Raw genomic sequence first — 19,458 nt, forward strand, 5'->3', positions numbered from 1 at the left:
TACTTCTTCTGCATGTAATGCATTATCATATTTTGCATTAATTTGTATGGATGAACTGTTTCACTTAACAAGTGTTTTGCACTATGAGTAAGATTCTAGAATGAGTTATGCTCACTATGCAAGGTTCCACTGTGCGGGATCCATTGCCATGTTCCATCTGACATTTGCTTCAATGCCACACTGACAGCTGTTTGACTTGCATCTACTACCAACACTAAAGGTGAGTCAAGCTCGGGACGTGCCAGGAGTGCTTCATCTCCCATTTCTTGGTTTGCAGCCTAAGTGACAGTGTAGGCTACATTGCCTCCAACCACTGCAGTGGGGTACTGCATCGGACCTTTCAGCCAGTAAGTGCTGCATAGAGTGGTTTTGCAGTTCTGCGACACACAGTAGATGGTAGTGATGAAAGTTTACCATTCCTAGGAAGCAACACAATTCCTTAATTGTAGTTGTACTTGTCACTTGCAGAATAGCTTCGACCATCTCTGTCAATGGTAGGGAGCCTGCAGGTGATATCCAGTGGCCTATGAAAATAAATTCATGTTGTCCAAAAGCCCACTTGGCCATGTTAAACACCACACCATACTGTTCAAAACATTTCAATAACTCTTTAAGGTGCCTGTGGTGTTGGTCTTCGGTGGCTGAGCACATGAGTATATCATCGATATGATGAAAAATGGCAAGCCTTGCAGGACGGAGTCCATACATCTCTGCCAAAAGCCATGAATTTTCTCTTAAGAAGTAATAACTGCTGTCTTCCAAATCTCTTCCTCCGTCACAGAAATCTGTGTATGAGCTTTAGAGCAGACCAAAAAACTGAATATCATCACTCTATGTAATGCATAAATGTTAATCGTAGTCATAGAACAATGGTACAAGGTAGCAATTGTGCACTGTTTTGGAACTGAGTGTGCAATAATCACCACATGGGCATCTTGCTCCTCCTTTCTTTGGAACAAGATGTAGAATGGACTAGCACAGCTACCTGACAGTTGAATTATTCCCTCCTTAAGCAATGTGTCACATTTTGCCTTGGCAATGGCCAGATGATTATGTGACAAGTACATAGACCTGCAAGATACTGATGGACTATTGGTAGTCCTTACATGATGCACTGTATTGTGAGGCACTTGTGTAGGTGCACCTGGAGGTATAGTCAACAAAGGAAAGTGACTTAGTAAAGAGGAATACTCTGTGTCTGATATCTGAGTCAGCTTAGTTCTGTGCACAATTGCATCTTGGTGGAATCTTGCAGCCATCAGAACAGTAACACCATGAACCAGCTGAGCATTGGACATATCTGGCATGAGGCAGCAATGTGCCAAGATATCAGCTGCTATGATGGCTTCCATAACATATGTGATGTTGAAATCCCAGGTGAACTGTTGCTGTCCTCTCAAATTCACTTCCATAGGTGGGGATGGATGAGTTATTAGCAGTGGACAAACAGAATGCAATTGGTGGTCTGTAACAGTACACTGATTTGCAAGGTAAGATGTTCAAGTCTGAACTGGTATCTATTAGGTATTATTGACCATCTCTGATAAACAGGCATCACGACTTCATGGGGCAGCCAATTGCACCATAAACTAACTTCCACTGAGCAAGGGGCTGCATACTTCCAGACCTGCTCGCCAAACTTATGGTGGTACCAGCACATGGGTTGGTCAATGTCAGATAATGCCATATTGGACAATGAATGGTTCTGGGATTTCCTCCAGTAATGCCATCTCAGCAGTGTCATTGCACTGACCTCAGCAGGTGCAATGGTCTCTTGGATCTGATCTGTGAGTTCTGCCACATGGTCCAACAACATATGCATCTGTGACACCGTGACTGCTTTGACCTGCAGTGGTAATCAACTGCTTCACAAGGTGCATAGCAACTTGTCGGGACAGTAATTTTATCCACCTTGCTCCACAAATAACACAAATAATGTGACAGCTTGTGATTATTTATGTCTTCCTGGATCACTATCTGCTGTATACAATCCTCTTGTGATGCTGTAAATATCCGATTGAAAGTTTCTATTATAAATTTTTCTGTGATGGCACAATAATTACATCTTGAACCTCTGTGATGAAACAGTGGTCAAGCTGGTTCACAATGAGAGTGAATTTCATGGAATCAGCTGTGATTCCGGTGCAGCGAAAGCTACTTTTCACCTGCTCAAACCACACAACAGGATTGTTAGGCCAGAAAGAATTTAAACAGATTGCTAACCTGGATACCATTGGTTCCACAGACATATTTCCAAGCGATAAATCCAGCAGGATTTTAGCTTTCTATTCATTGGCTCAGATCACATTGGGGTCACCACTTGTTGAATACAGCATAATTTGACTGACCACATTTGAATAAGTGTTCTATCCGAGACAGAACCTGAGCTGGATTGACAAATCTTTACTGATAAGTTGCTGGTTGCTTACTAGCACATAAACAGATTGTTACAGGTGACAATGGATTGTCTCTTGAATGTTCAGCCAGTAGCAAAAACGTTCCTGATCATAAGAATGATTTGAATGAACAGAACTAGTTACTACTGTAACCCAGAGTGTCAGACAATATGGAACTAAAGCATGGAACATACAAGACATATACCAAGGAATAATTAACACATAGAAATCAGAAGGCACAGCTACACAGAAGTTGTTTGACATCTGCGATCACTTGATACTGTGCACAAATGTCACTACCACACCAGATACACATGACATCACTAGTTGGCACTAGTCTTGATTGATGACCGCAACACACATAGCAGATGCTACAGTATCTATTTTCAACACAGATTTTACTAAACACCAGCAACACAATGTTACATTTCAAGATAGTATTCAGTTTCTGTACCACAAAATAGAAATATGCAGTAACACTGATTCTCTATATTTACACACAAAGTAGGAAAAACTCAGCTGTTTTCTCTAAATACAAAAAATTTACTTGACTTCCAGATTCCACATCTATATTCATGTCATAATAAACTAATTTTGTTTAGTCTAATGCAGTTTACATGGTCACAGTTCATGAATAAACTAGTTAGAGAGCCTTCATAATAAACAAAGTAGAAGTTGATTGTGATTCAAGAAAAGAAGAAAAATAACAGCCAGTTTGAGGCTCCCTGCTCACCATGACACATACTCACAAAGTATACGAGTCCTCTGGAGGCTATTAAGCACTGGCATCTCTCTGACCCACTGTTTCCTCCTCATTCTTGTATTATTGGGTGAACTTAAATATATACTATTAATAATATTTGTTGAAATGAAATGAAATGACCATATGGCATTGAGGGTCGCAGCCTCCACCTGCAGAAGTTCAGCTGCCAAGTTGCATGTCTTTTCAGTTGATACCTCATTGGGTCACTTGCGTGTTGATTATGATGAAATGATGAAGACGACAAAACAACACATAGTCCCCAAGCAGAGATAATCTCCACCTACCAGGAATTGAACTCAGGCCTGCTGCACGGCAGTCAGATGCACTGACCAGTTAGCTAAGAAGGCAGATGTAATAATTGTTAGTACAACAAAACACAAAGCAAAATTTTTGAACATGTTACAATTTACAAATACAATCCCCTTAAACATTGCTTAAACATTGACAGTTGCTTTCTGTGCACTTGTCACTCTTATATTGTTTGAAACTAACCTGATTTAATTTTTACTTTAAGTTTGCTACCTATTTCTCCATATGGCCATCATATGTGATATCATGATATTTCTCCTCTATACTCAACGTGCTGAGGACACTATTATTCTCTCAACATTGCTAATAAAATTCAAAGCTACACAATGATTCAGAAATCCTGAAATAGCCAACATCTTGTTCCAACTGTTGATATGAATGACTGATTCAAAATTTAAAAACAGCACAGTCCTGTAACTAAAACATCAATGAATCATAGATGGAATCAGCAAACTCATACAAATACCTGAGTGTAACAGTTTGTAGGGATATGAAATGAAATGATCAATAGGTTCACTTATAGGTAAAGCAGGTGGTAGACTTTAGGGCATTGGTAGAATACGAAGGAAATACAATCAGCCTACAAAGGAGATTGCTTGCCAAACACTCATGTGACCCATCCTAGGATACTCCTGAAATGTTTGGGACCATACCAAATAGAACTAACCAGGGATACTGACACATACAAAGGTTTGTTTTACCCTGAAGATAGATGCAAACTTCCCTTATAGAGGCTACTTACAGAGTTTCAAGGACCAGCTTCAAGTAATGAATCTAGCAGTATACAACAAATTCATACATATCATTCCTGTAAGTGTAATGAGGACAATATTAAAGTAATTGCAGTGGATTAAATGTTCTTCTCACACTCCAACCATGAATGGAATGGAAAGAAGTCCTAATAACTGGTGCAATAGGAAGCAACCTCTGCCATGCACTTTAAAGAAATTTGCAGATGATGCATATATACATATATGTAGGTAGAATGAATAAGAAGGCTGCTTACCTGAATATCTACATTTTTATATAATTATGGACTCTAAATCTCCTGCATGAAAAGGGATTCTGAACATTTTCACCGTTTATGGCCCTATGGTGGAGGATAGTGTCCAATACTAGCTCTCATAAACCCTTCAGGGCACCTCCGATATCTGTTTCAAATTTTTGAATTTCCTTCATGTGTATGACAATTCACTCTCTTTACATTTGAAAAATGTGGTATGTAACTATCATAATATTGTTACATGTTACGCCCTATGATGAGGTTATCAGCACCCATATGACATTAGCAGAAACAAATGTTAAAATGGAGAAAATGCATGAAAAGCGATAAAAAGCAATCAGAGATAAAAATGCACTAACTGTCCTCCTATCTCACCCATGATCACCCATACACTCACATTAGCTCACATCATGGAAGGGGACATTAAAATTTTTCAGATGTTCTAAAACTGTTTAGTAAATCTAAGTAAAACATGAGGAAAACCAAAACAAGATGACAAGAATATGTGGCTGGCTGGTCACAAAGACATGGATGAGATAGCCCCTGAAATAACACATTGAAAATGCCCCCCTAAAATTTTTGGGAACAAGTTGGACAATTCACAAAATTTTCAAAGTCGTAACACAGTTAATTGATTGTCAATTAAAGAGGAGGGCAAATCTGTTGACAAATGAGTTGCCACCCTTTGGTCTGAAAATAAATGCAATCTTGTAAAATGTGGTGCACAATGACCTGTATGCAACAGGCACCAAGCCTTGGAGAATTCTCTTGCTGAAGCAAAAAGCCATGCATCATAGGGCTGTAGTATGTGTGAAGATGAATAAGGAGGACCTCATCCCATCTGCAGGATTGGAAGGAGGTACACCACAGCCACATTGTAGACTTTACTAGATGCAACTAGTTGTCTGTCACTACCAGCCACTTACCTTCCCATCAATGGATGTGTCTGTACCTCAACAGTGAGATGAGAGCATGTAGGGGGATAGCACATAGAAGTATCTGAAGATCACGACATGGCTTCCTGGCTTCTACATCCACCTTTCATTTCCAGAGCACCAATATGCCCTTGTACCCATCTTGGTACAAGCATTGTAGAGAGTGAAGGACACTCAGGGTATCAGAGCAGACAACGAATACAGCACTCGAAACACATCTCATCGGCTCCAGTTCCTGGAAGATCATGTATAACTCCATGTCAAAGACAGTAAAGTCTTGAGACAGTTTAACATTGAGGACGCAATTAGGGAAAACAACAGTTCAACCACTGGAGTCCCCTTCTTTAAAATCATCCATAAATACAGCAACAGGCTTGCTGTGGTCAGTTAAAATGTAATAAAATAGTGTATTAAATACATGCACTGATGTGACAAAAGGCATGGGATACCTCCTAATATCATGTGGGGCCTCCTTTTGCTCAGGATAGTGCTAAAACTTGATGTGGCATGAACTCAACAAGTAATTGGAAGCCCTCTGCAGAAATACTGAGCTACACTACCTCTATAGCAAAAGTTTTGCCAGCACAGGATTTTGTGCATGAACTGACCTCTCAATTATGTCCCATAAATGTTCAATGGGACTAATGTTGGGTGATCTGTGTGGCCAAAACATTTACTCAAATTGTTCAGAATGTTCATCAAACCAGTCACAAGCAACTGTGGCCCTGTGACATAGTGATTATCATTCATAAAAATTCCATCATTGTTTGGGAACATGAAGTCCTTGATTGGCTGCAAATGATCTCCAACTAACTGAACATTACCATTTCCAGTCAATGATTGATTCAGTTGGACCAGAGGTTCCAGTCCATTCCATGTAAACACACTCCACGCCATTATCGAACCACCACCAGCTTGCACAGTGCCTTGTTGACAACGTGGGTCCACAGCTTCATGAGGTCTGCACCACTCTCGAACCCTACCATCAGCTCTTACCAGCTTAAACCAGGACTCATCTGACCCGGCCACAGTTTTCCAGTCATCTAGGATCCAACTCATATGGTCACAATCCCAGGAGAGGCACTGTAGGCAATGTCATGCTGTTAGCAAAGGCACTCACATCAGTTATCTACTGGCATATCCCAGTAATGTCAAATTTTGCCACACTATCCTAATGGGTAAGTTTGTCACATGTCCCACATTGATTTCTGAGGTCCCACAAAATTACAGACTAACATTCCTAACTTTGGTTTGCTGTATTTCTGAGGTCCCACAAAATTAGACTTACATTCCTAACTTCAGTTTGCTGTAGAATCCTTGAACACATTCTCAGTTTGCACACAACAAATTTTCTTGAGAGTGAGAAGCATATGTCCATGAATTAGCCTGGTTTTAGAAAACATCACTCATGCAAAACTCAGCTCTCCCTTTTCTCACGTGATACACTGCAAACTATGGATGAAGGGCAACAGGCAGACTCCATACTTCTAGATTTCCAGAAAGTACCTGACACGGTGCCCCTTTGCAGGCTATTAACAAAAGTAAAAGCATATGGAATAGCTTCACAGATATGTGAGTGGCTCAATGACTTTTTAAGTTATAGAACCCAGTATGGTGTCCTCATCAGTGAGGTTTCAGTGGAGACAAAGGGATCATCAGGAGTGCCCCAGGGAAGTGTGATAGGAATGCTGTTATTTTCCATATATATAAATGGTTTGGCAAACAGTGTGATGATGCTGTGGTGTACAGGTAAGGTGTCAAAACTGAGTGACTGTAGCAGGATACAAGATGATTTAGACAAAATTTCTAGTTGGTGTGATGAATGGCAGCTACCTCTAAATGTAGAAAAATGTAAGTTAATGCAAATGAGTAGAAAAACAAATTCTTAATGTTTGGATACAGCATTACTAGTGACCTGCTTGACACAGTCACATTATTTAAATATCTGGGCATAACATTGAAAAGCGATACGAAATGGTGCAAGCATGTGAGAACTGTAGTAAGGAAGGCAAATGGTCGATTTTGGTTTATTGGTAGAATTTTAGGAAAGTGTGGTTCATCTGTAAAAGAGACCTCATATAGGATACTGGTGTGACCTGTTCTCGAGTGCTGTTTGAGTGTTTGGGATTAAAGGAAAACATCAAAGCAATTCAAACAGAGATTCCTAGTTTTGTTACCATTAGGTTCAAACAACATGTAAGTGTTATGGAGATCCTTTGGGAATTAAAATGGGAATCACTGGAGGGAAAGCAACATTCTTTTTGAGGAACATAGATGAGGAAATCTAGAGAATTGGTATTTGAAGCTGACTGCCAAATGATTCTACTGCCACTAACATACATTGCTTGTAAGGACCATGAAGATAAGAGACAAGAAATTAGGTCTCACATGGAGGCATATAGACAGTCATTTTTCCCTAGCTCTATTTTTGAGTGGAACAGGAAAGGAAGTGACTAGTAGTGGTACGGGGTACCCTCCACCACACATCATTGGTGGCTTGTAGAGTACCTATGTAGATGAAGGTGTATTTATTTCATGCAGTGTTGCTAGTCTGCTAGCAGTGACAACTCTAGGCAAAAGCCACTGCTCTCGGTCATTAAATGAAGGGCATTGGCCACTGTGTTGTCCATAGTGAGAGGTAATACCTGAAATTTTGTATTCTTGTCACGTTCTTGACACTGTCTATCTCAATACAGTGCATTCCCCAACAGTTCCTGAAAAGGAATGTCCCATGCATGTAGTTCCAACTACCATTCTGCCTTCAAAGTCTGTTAATTCCAGTTGTCCAGCGATAATCATGTCAGAAATATTTTCACATGAACCACCTGAGTACAAATGACAGCTTCACCAATGCACTGCCCTTTTATCCCTTTCGCACGTGATACTCCTGCCATCTGTATATGTGCATAATGCTATCACATGACTTTTGCCACCCCAATGTATGCAGAAGTGCAGTCTCTCCTGTACTGCACTAAATCTAAAATTAATGTGGGCCTCTGCAGTAATAAGGGTGGCAAGTGGTTAAAACCCTGGATTTGGGGTTGTAATTGCTTCACACCAAATGACTCTAGCACATGCTGCATACAGATCCCAAATGGCCTTTTTGCTCATGGATGACTGGAGAAAAGTCATTCCAGAGATGTACAAGTGATAGTATGGCGTGCTGGTGAATTCGGTGCAGTAAGGAACTTACAGCCTGACACAACATGAGTAACTGCTGCAGGATGGTGACTGGTCATTCCCCAGCCTCAGCACACTGGCACTGTCAGCAAGTGTGGCCAGCCTAATACCCTCATGATGGATAGCAACAGTGAACCCCAGATAAGAAGAACTGGCTGATTTTTACACTGTACTCCCTCAGTCACACAAAAGCCCCATAAAGCTGAAGCAGGCACACCTTGTCCAGTCCCTGAGACCTATGGCTAAGATACCTTAAGATGTTCAGCACCTTCTGGGTCCTGGTTTTCATGTCTCTCAGGTGTGGTAACCATGACAGTTTGAACTAAAAAACGGGGCCCAAAAACCTCACTGAGCTTTAAAATGAAGAATACTGTCCCTCATATGAATGTCAGGTAAATTAAAAATATGACAAGAATGATTAAATTGATCACACACACATTTATCTGCAGAAAACTAAAAACCTGTCTTTACAGTCCTGCACTGTAAACTGCTGTTGCTGTTGCAATATTGGAGGAGGAACAGAAAATTCCAAAATCATCCACAGATAAGGAACATTATATAGGACTCTGTACTGTACACATGACACTGTTTATGGCTATGGCAGAGAGGGTATTGCTTAAAACACTGCTCTGAGGAACACCACTCTCCTGGTCAAAATGATCCAACAGCACATCACCAACCTGAAACCTAAAAAATTGCTAAGAGGAAGGACCATATGAAGATGGAGAGGTGGCCTCAAAAGCCCAATTTGTGGAACTGCCCTAGAATACTGAGTCTCCAATTAGTGTTGTATGCCTTAATGATTTCAAAGAATATACTAGTGCAGTGATGTCTATATAGGAAAGCGTGCTGGGTAGCCACCTGTAGCAGGGTCAGGTCATCAAAAAGAGGACTGAAATCACTTGAATCCACACTGGGAGTGGATAAGGAGTTGCCTGGTCTCTAACACCCAGACTGGATGAAGGTTCACGATTTGCTCCAAGGTTTTCCCTATGCAGCTTGTTAAGGGAACATTCCAGTAACTACTGGGACACATTTGGTACTTTTCAGGTTTGGGGAGAGGTATCAAAATTACCTCTCTCAATGAGTGGGGAATGTGGCCTGTTTGCCACATCATATTAAAACATTTGAGGATTCACTTTGATGCTGCTTGCAAATGTCAAAGCATGACATATGGGATTTGGTTGTGACCAGTTGTGCTGTAGTGAGCCTCAGGCAGTGCTGAATCAAGCACCCACAAGGAGAAAGGATAATTGTAAAATTCAGAATTGTTAGACCTGAAGTCTGACTTCCCCCTCTCTATGTTCACATGGCAGCAGCAGAATGCTGGATCCTGGCTGGCATTGGCAGTAGTGACCCTTGTGGTGGATGGTATAGCCCAATAGTACAGGGACATCCTTAACTTTAAAATGTGTTTCTTGTTAACACAAGTGCAGAAGGTATGCATGTGCTAGGAGTTTCAGTTTCTCCGCATGAGTCCTGAAACCAATTATGTTACAATGCAGTATGGGTGCCATTTACCATGCTGGTTGCACTCTGCCAGGGAGGGGTGCCTGCAACAGATGGAGATTCAGTTTTGGGGTGAGATGGTCGCCACAGGCAGACTTCACATTCCATTGACTCAGAAGCAGAAGCAGTTGAACCATCAGGTCAAATGATACCAACATTGTCTGATAGTTTGCTACCTATTTTGCCCAAGGTGGAAGCTTCCTGTTTGCTTTTTTTTAGCCTGGGAAGGCTTGGACCCTGCCCTCAGAGGTGTTGGGACTGCTGCAGTGTTGGTAACTGTGTGTTTTACTGACATTCTCAACAGGACCAAGGGACTCTGAAATAACTGCAGCTTTACAAATGTACTTGCAAATGCAGGAAGTAGTGCTGACGCTAGTAGCCTCATTTGTGCAGATGCATCAGTTGTCAAAAAAGGCTTTCTAAGAGCTGAAATAAAAGATGTAATGAATGTGGTGGACTGCATGGGTTTATAGATCTTTCAGCCTCACGATAAGGCCACAGTCCCTGCACAAGACAGGGTAGTACTGAGAGCAATTACACACTTTGTAGGAGATGAACAAATGATACCTTCATGGGCTGTCTTACCACATTTTCAACAAGTGGCTTCTCTCCTACACAACGATGTATCCAAAGTGCTGGAATTTAAAACAGTGCATTGGGTTGACAAAGAAGAGCCATACAATTAAGTAAAGGAAAATGCCTTGATATACTCTGGGAGTTTTATTCTATTAAAAGTAAGGATAAAGGAGTCAGATTTTACTAGATAACCGGATAGTGAAAGATAGGCTCCAATAACAGTCCTCATGAACACTGTATAACACCTCAAGTATCCATTTCCAATTTTGTGGATTTCTTTCCTGTGCATGGCAAGTTACTCTCCTTACATTTGAAAGATGGGGTAGGCAACCTTCATAATTTTCATTTATTTATATCACACTTCAGTGTGTTAGGAAAGAGCTTGTCTACATTTGCTGGTACAAACAGGAAAGATTGTTACTTTGTATACATTAGCATTATTCAATTAATATAAAAATGATGCATTCAAATGAGATGTATGCTATAAATGCACATATTTAAAAAAATGTGATACTTTAAATATTTTTGTCTTCTCATTCTACAGGAAGAACATTTTCTCTGATGGGTATTTGTGAAGGAATTACAACATTTGCATTTGGACCATTGTATAGTACGACATATATAGCAACGCTTGAGACATTTCCAGGTGCTTTCTTCTTACTCGGTACCATTTTCGCTCTAATAACTGGAGCTATCTACACGTACGTATGTGGTCTTTTATCATATTATTATTGTTGTTACCTCTTTAAAACTGTGTAATTTACTCTGTACTTAATTACTGAAATCCAACTGTGTGAGAAGCAGTTTTTGTTCAGCTCTAGTGGAGATCTTTACCATGGTGTTAATAACATGCTCAGGTAAACTTTATATTTCAAATAAATAAAAGGAAAACTTTTTCATATTGGAGTTTATGATGAAATTAACATTCATTCATTCATTCATTTTGTTTCATAAATTTCTGCCAAGAAAGAGAAAAAGAGAACATTCTATGATCAAGACTTGTATTGGAGTCTTCAGTCCAAAGACTATTTTGATGCAGCTATACATGTTAGTCTAGCCTGTGCAAATCTATTCATCTCTGTATAACTATCATAACTTACATCCATTTGAACCTGTTTACTGTATTCACCTCTTGGTCTCCCTCTACAATTTTTACCTCCTACATTTGTCTCCATTACCAAACTGGCAGTTCATTGATTCCTAGGATGTGTCCTCTCTTTTAGTCAAGTTGTGCCATGAAACTTATTTTTCTCCATCTTGATTCAGTACCTCCTCCTCATTAGTTGCTTGATTTACCCATCTTATCTTCAACATTCTGTAGCACCATATTTCAAAAACTTCTATTCTCTTCTTTTCTGTACTGTTTATCATCAATGTTTCACTTCCATATGAGGCTAAACTCCAGACAACTATTTCAGAAAAGACTTCGTAACATTTACATTTATATTTTCTGTTAGAAAATTCCTCTTTCTCAGAAATGCATTTCTGGCTGTAACCAGTCTGCATTTTATATCCTCTCTACTTCAACCCTTCTTCCCCCGTCCTACCGAACTCATCTGCTACTTTCAGTTTTCATTTCTTAATCTAATTCCCTCAACATTGCTTGGCATAATTTAACTATGTTTTATTACTCTTGTTTTAATTTTGTTTGTGTTTACCTTATAACCTCTTTACAAGACACTATCCATTCAAATCTGTTGCTCTTCCATAACCATTGCCATCTATGGCACAATTACAATGTCATCAGCAAACCTCAACTTCTTTTCTCTAACTTTAATTTCCCTTTCAAATTTCTTTCCTTTACTGCTTACTTATTGTACAGATCGAATAATATGGGTGATAAGCTACAACCAAGTCTCACTCTATTCTCGGCCTCTGCTTTCCTTTCATGTCCTTTGAGTCTTATAATGATAGTCTGGTTTCCGTACAAGTTGTAAATAACTTTTTGCTCCTTGTATTTTATCCTTGACACCTCCAGAATTTCAAACACTATATTCCAATCATTATCAAAAGCTTTCTTTAAATCTTCAAATGCTATAAACATACATTTGCCATTATGCAGTCTAAATCTGTCTACATCATAGGGTCAGTATGGCCTCATGTGATCCTACATTTCTCTGGAACCCAAACTGTTCTTCCCCCAGGTTAGTTTCTACCAGTTTTTCCATTCTTCTGTAAATAATTTGTGTCATCATTTTGCAACCATGACTTATTAACTTAATAATTTGGTAATACTTACACCTTTCATCACATGGTTCCTATTGAATTGGAGTTATTACACTTTTCTTGACATCTGAGTGTATTTTGTCAGTTTCATGTGGAATAGTTTTGGCATGGCTGGCTCTGCCAAGAATCTCAATAATTCTAAGGGAATGTCACAATGCTCCTGAGGCCTTGTTTTGACTTAGGTCTGTCAGTGTTCTGGCAAATTCTTCTTGTAGTATCATATCTCCTATCTCATCTTCAACTACTTCCTCTTCCTTTTCTGTATTGTCTTCAATGTCATTTCTCTTTATAGACCTTCTAGATATCACCAACCTCCCAAGCAGATTGCTCCTCACGTCAGGTACAGTCGCATTTGGACCACAACATCCAAAGAATGTGCCCATTTATGTGCTAGTTGTACTTGGGTGAATGTGTGTGCATATTAACTAGTTTGGAAGGAGGACTTTCTCCAAAAGATTAAATATTTCAGCAGCATTTTTCGCTGTGCCTGTCTAAAAACCCAGCCCCTCCACTATGTGGCAAATAGCAATCTAATTTTCCATATTGTTCCAGTGTGATATAAAATATTCTTAAAAATGGGATTTCTAACAATGAATATCTGTTGTATCTGACTGTTGATAATTTATACATGTGTTTTGGACCAATTCCAGTGGGATCTAAATTTTTCTTTGGATCACATACTTTCATATGTCATGAAAGAAAGGCATTAGGGCTTGAATATGGTAAGAACCCATTATTTCATTGTCCTCCTCCTACATATTCATTTGTATATGATACAAATCTGGTTCCATTTTTCAATTTTCCCTTCAAGAATTGTATTAAATATTCAAAATAAGACTCAAAGGTTGAACCACAGTAGTCCATTTGGGATATAACATGAAAATTCCATTTATAGCAATAAGAATTGTTCTTCAATTTCCTCTTAGAAAGTAACACACTTGGCACTGCTACATTTGTTAATGATAAATGTAAATTTACTCTTAAGATACTAATATATGTGATATATGTCTAAAATATTAATGGGAAAAATGTTTTTCAGAACTATTTATGTACTGTGGAAAAGGGGCAAAACTCATTTGGAGAAACACTCCATTGAAATGGATGCTGCACAAAATGATCAGACAACAAAAGAAGAACATGTAAATGAGGCTTTTCAAACCGAAGAACAAGCAGACCTTGACAGCAAGCTGTGAAACATAAAAAATTGTTACCAGATATCTCTGAAAGATCATGAATATATATTACACTATCACTGTCTAATCTATGAATTTTCATCCATAGTAAAATATCTTATGGCACTAACAGTCTTCCATTTACATATTATTTATTACAGTAAAACTACCTTTTTACTCTTTTCAGCAGAATGATTCAATATAGTGTAAAATGCAGGAAAGTGTAAAATACAGGAAAGCACAGGAAACACAATAAGCTTTAGATTTTGTGTCTATTGTTCACTGTTTACAAAGACTCCCAACTGCGGGGTTTTAACAAATATCACATCATGAAATGTATTTAACATAATTTTACAATGATTATCAATAAAAATTCTCATATTAAAGACTTTTGCTTCCATATTTTATTCACACCATTGGATGTGATTGGAACTAAGCCTCAAGAATTTCAGTGTAAATCCTAGAAACACTTGGCCTTCTACTGTCTCAAACACCCAATATTTTAGGTTCGAGTGTGGGAGAGTGAGAACGTTTCTACTGATCCACTTGTTTCTATGTGCATGTTGGTAGTTTGTTATTAGAAGGCTGTTGGAGGGGCAAGTCACTGATGATGACAAGTATTTGCTGCCAGCACCCCAGAAGACTTGATGAAAACCCAAGGAATAGTTATGTAGTATTCTTTGGTGTGTTAGTGTCTGTGTTGATTGTAAAAAAAGACTAATGAACAGTTGAATATAATTTTCTATGTACATTCATGTACTGGACTCATTAGAGACTAGGGTTTTTTATTTATTTTTTTTTTTTTTTTTTTTTTAATGTCTTTGATTCGGAGACGTCAAGATGCATGTTCTTATTTTCATATGGTTTCTAATACAACTATTATGTCTCAATGTACTTAATTATTTCTAAAGCTTGAGATATGAGTCAGACAATGAAGATATTTATATGTCTAAGAAGAGAATTTTGTTCTGCATAGCATTTCTAGTACATCGTTAATCAATGAGAACATTGACACTAAAGTTCATATATGTGATCAATAGATTACAGAAAAAAGAAGATATTATTTTCTGTCGTCCCAAAAAAACATTAGAACATGACAACCTAAGTGACAGGACCCAAAGGAAACAGGAATTTAAAGACAGAAACAGAAGGAAGATATTAGGCATTACCATAGCAACCAGGCCTAACAAGATACGAGACCTGTTTCCAGTAATTGTATTGAGTCCAATAAACAAATGGAAGAAAGTTGTGAGTGCAATGCAGTAAAACATGTGAGAAAGTAATGTCAGAGAAAACTAGAGAGAGAACCTCAACTTTTCGACTAAGAAGATTGGATGTGGAAAGTAAGCAGTCTTCACACATGTACATCACGCTGACACCGATGCAGTAACCAGCCACTGACGCTGACTGCACCAGCTGCTGCTCACCGGTGCTGACCCCGCTGCTCACTGACAACAATGCTGAAACCATCATTCGACGATGCCGGCGCCAGTGCCAGTGCGATCCACCGGCGCTGATTACACATTTTCTCACCAATGCAGCTATAACTCTAAGCTGGGTGAGCAAAAACCAATAATTATTTGGTAAAAGTTGAGAGGGCAATTGTATGATAAACTGTTGTTATAATTGTTATACTCAGAGGTGACTTTTTTTAAATGATAACAAGAGCTAAGAGTGAAATGAATATGGATGAAGAACATAGCTATAGGAGTGACTAGGGAAATGCTAGACTTGTCTGAATTAGTGAATTTAATTAAAGTCCAGCGAGCAGATTCAGCAGTTCAAATTTCTTCTTTAAGGAAGTTAAATGATAAGTTAGACGATCATTTCAAGAAAAACCTAGACTTAAATAAACTCAATGAATTCTAAATTAAAGGCTCAGAATGAAACTTTAGATATTCAAAAGACAAGTATAGGTTTGTTGCCCATCAAAACAGATGCTCAAAGCAAAGAATCTAGTAATCGATGCGAAGACATAGTTACTTTGGAGACCGAATGCAATGTCTAATATAATAATAAAGAACCCTATCTTAATGAAAAATTAGATTCTTGTGAAAATGTATGTAATGTTAAATTTAATTGTGTAAGACAGGAAATGAATACTTTGAAAGAGAGCACAGATTGACTTAAGGAAGTAATATTGATTATTCAATCGAAAATCCCAGGTGTTAGTGTATGAGCTGTTACTAGATGAGTTGTCAGTACACAAGTAAATAATGAAGGATGGAATGTCAGGGAAAAATTAGCCAACTCTGACAAGTTAAATGTAAGTTGTCTGGCGGAACCTTTTGAACCAATTAAAGATTGAGAAGTTACCAATAGTATAATCTCTGGAAACATTTTGACTGTTGATTTTTCAAAACTTAATGATAATAGCAATGTTATCGACAACTTGTGCAAAGAATTCAAATTTGTCCATGACAGATTAGAAAATAGAATAACTTTACCTGCTGTTATGTTACCTAGTTAAGTGGTGATTGTTTTGTGGTGGGGAGACTTTCACACAAAATTTGACGAGAAGTATTGGTCCGTGAGTAATGAAATGAGGTTAACATCAGATCTATGGGATCCAGGCACAGTCACATCTGTCCCCCAGGGATGTGTTAACAGGCAGAGTGATGACTGTCAGATCCCTAGTTGTTTTCGGTGTTTCTTCAAATTTAATTTTTCTGCACTGAATTCCCTTCAATTCTTCAACTAATCTGAAATCTATTCTTGAATTCTTAAACTATCCTATAATTTTAGTACATAGGAAACTGGATATGACTACAAGATTGAGAGCAATTTAAGAGAATCACGGATGAACAGTTATCTCCGGATATGAAATGAAACAAATAAAAACTTATTTGAGTGAAAAGTATAACATAATGGTACTATTCAAACAAAGTAATATCTAGACATCATAGACTGAATGGCGTACTTTATGTATGTATGAAACATAGTGTAATGTGAATAACTAAACAACTATGTTATCATAGTGTATAATTTTCTATTTTTATAGAATAATTTTATATCTTTTGTGAGATGTAATGTACATGGGAGGGTTTGTATCACTTTTTGAAGGGGTGGGCAGTGTAATTACAAGCATGACTAGCACTAATTACACACCCCACCTTTCAGACAACCCTAGCAGACAAGTCTAACTGATTCTTCACCATTTGCCGTTCCATAGGTGTTGCTAGGAGTTTTCTTTGGGACTTCACAGGTGAAGGTGAGAGTGTCCATTCTGTAGGAGACATTTAACATCATACCTCCTCCTGCTTCCCACTCAAGTACCAGCGAGGTAGGGATCCTGGGGAAGGGGGGTGGGCAGGGTTTTCTTGTCTTTCCCTTCTTTGATCTTAGTAACTGTTTCTACTTTTTCCTTTCTTGCTTCTCATCTGAGTACTAGTCTACTTTTCCCTCTTTCCATATGCATATACTTCTATTGCTAAAGTCCTTCTTATTTTCCATGGTTTTCAATTACCTTCGACTTATTTCTTATAAGTAGGCTGAAGAATCAGGATACACAAAAACACCTCTACATACACACGAAGATATACTTAAACACAAACAAGAGAATTACAAATTAGAAACATGAAGTGATGTCAGAATGCCAAGGGGTGTAGGGGAATAAGGATATATGTACATCTGAGTAGATGTAGATATTACATTGTTGATATGTGACGGTTCTGCATCATTATTTTTTGTTGCTCTCAAATATATTTACATGTGCCATGCTAGATCTTTGAGAAAAGCCATAGTATCTACTGGGAGTTGGTAAATACAGGTAAAAATAGCATCTACCATATGTGGGCATTATATCTGTCTATATAGTAGGAGTGAGGAGTGAAAGAGGAATCTAGGGTATTAGAGGGAGTATTGGAAAGTGGAGTTAAGGTGTAAAGTAGATTTGTAATTTTACCAGAGAATATTTAAGAATAGTACACATAAAGATGTATGCTAGGGCAATGAACCAAGAGGTCTACTCAAGAAGGATACAGAGGGTGCACTTGTCATTTATTGGATGAGAAAAAGGGCAAATAGGCAGACCTATGAAAGGCTGACCTATACTGCGTGGACAGGGGCACCAAGGAGGGGATTGACCTGTACCATAGGAGGATAGGAATAAGAGAGGGGTGAACCTACAAAACAACAAGCACACAGGAAAAAATCAGGAAGAGGACAAAGTGAAGAGACAGAGCAGCTTCTGTTCAAAGTCCCTCAAATTTCACACGTTCAAACTGCAGTAGGGACTGCCACTCTCGAGTGGGACTTTTTAGCCACAGCAGACTGTGAACCAAGCATGCTACACCATCATCCCTCAAGGATGAACGGATGCCATTATGACCTACAAAAACAGAAGGAGAAAAGGTACTCCTAGGATCAACCCATGTAAGATATAGGTACTGTTCCTAAAGGGAAAAAGGGCAGTACAGTGACAGAAGTCACACGTTTAAAGGAAATAGTCTGGTAAGTTTGAATTCTATGGTATGCATCAATAGCCTTATTACATTTTAGATTTACAAGTGTCAGAAGAACACTTTTATTCTACCCATGGCTCCTCCAGATTACAAGAAGTAATGAGTAAGTACATATGTAGGAAAAGTAGTACGGGAAGTAATAACAAAGCAGTAAAGTATTCATGAGTTATGTACACCTGGATATATGATTGGAAGAGGAATAGCAAACAAAAATTTGGTACTCACAAATTTTTGAAGATTGAAAAGAGCCAATTCCAACATGGATTGAAAGGTTCATGCTCTATAATTGTGGTAAAATATGCATGGTTATTAGTAGAAAAAAAGTACTGTTAAAAGATAAAGAATTATCTCGTGTGAGATTATTGTACATAATGAATATGTATAAAGTATCATGTGTTCGAGCTAAGGGGAGGGATATGTAGTGCCTCAAGAATTTCGGTGTAAATTCTAGAAACACTCGGCCTTCCACCATCTCAAACACACAATATTTTAGGTATGAATGTGGGAGAGTGAGAACATTTCTACTGATCCACCTGTTTCTATGTGCAGGTCAGTTTTTTATTAGAAGACTGTAAGAGGGGCAAGTCACTGACGACAACAAGTGTTTGCCGCCAGCACCACAGAAGACATGATGAAAACCCAAGGAATAATTATGTAGTATTCTTGGTGTGTTAGTGTCTGTGTTGATTGTGAAAAAACACTAATGAACAGCTGAACATAGATTTCTAGGCACATTCATGTACTGGGCTCGCTTTAGAGTAGAGACCTTTTTTTTTTATGTCTTAGCTCTGAATGAGGCAGGACGCATGTAATATTTGTAAATTATTGGATAGTTACTATGATACTGTACTTGTGTTTTATCGAGTCTGATGTTTAAAGACTCCAGTTGGCTTGCCAGAGTTTACTTACTTATGTGAAAAAGAGTA

The 19,458-nt window shown here is 38.4% G+C and overlaps 1 protein-coding gene across 5 annotated transcripts in view; it reads left to right on the top strand.

Annotated features, from left to right (window-relative positions):
* Window positions 1-14,439, top strand: part of LOC126190770 (proton-coupled folate transporter-like) — a 269,533-nt gene extending 255,094 nt beyond the window's left edge. For 4 of the 5 annotated variants that reach the window (XM_049931300.1, XM_049931299.1, XM_049931301.1 and 1 more), the window contains exons 6-7: window positions 11,216-11,372; window positions 13,937-14,438. In XM_049931300.1, the coding sequence (XP_049787257.1) occupies window positions 11,216-11,372; window positions 13,937-14,090 (311 nt within the window). In that variant the 3' untranslated portion in view covers window positions 14,091-14,438. Of the gene's footprint in view, window positions 1-11,215; window positions 11,373-13,936 lie in introns of all 5 variants that reach the window. The other variant, XM_049931303.1, reaches the window with a different exon arrangement.
* Window positions 14,440-19,458: the final 5,019 nt, after the last annotated feature.

The sequence above is a fragment of the Schistocerca cancellata genome, chromosome 6 (genome assembly GCF_023864275.1).
Source record: "Schistocerca cancellata isolate TAMUIC-IGC-003103 chromosome 6, iqSchCanc2.1, whole genome shotgun sequence".
Classification (NCBI taxonomy): domain Eukaryota; kingdom Metazoa; phylum Arthropoda; class Insecta; order Orthoptera; family Acrididae; genus Schistocerca; species Schistocerca cancellata.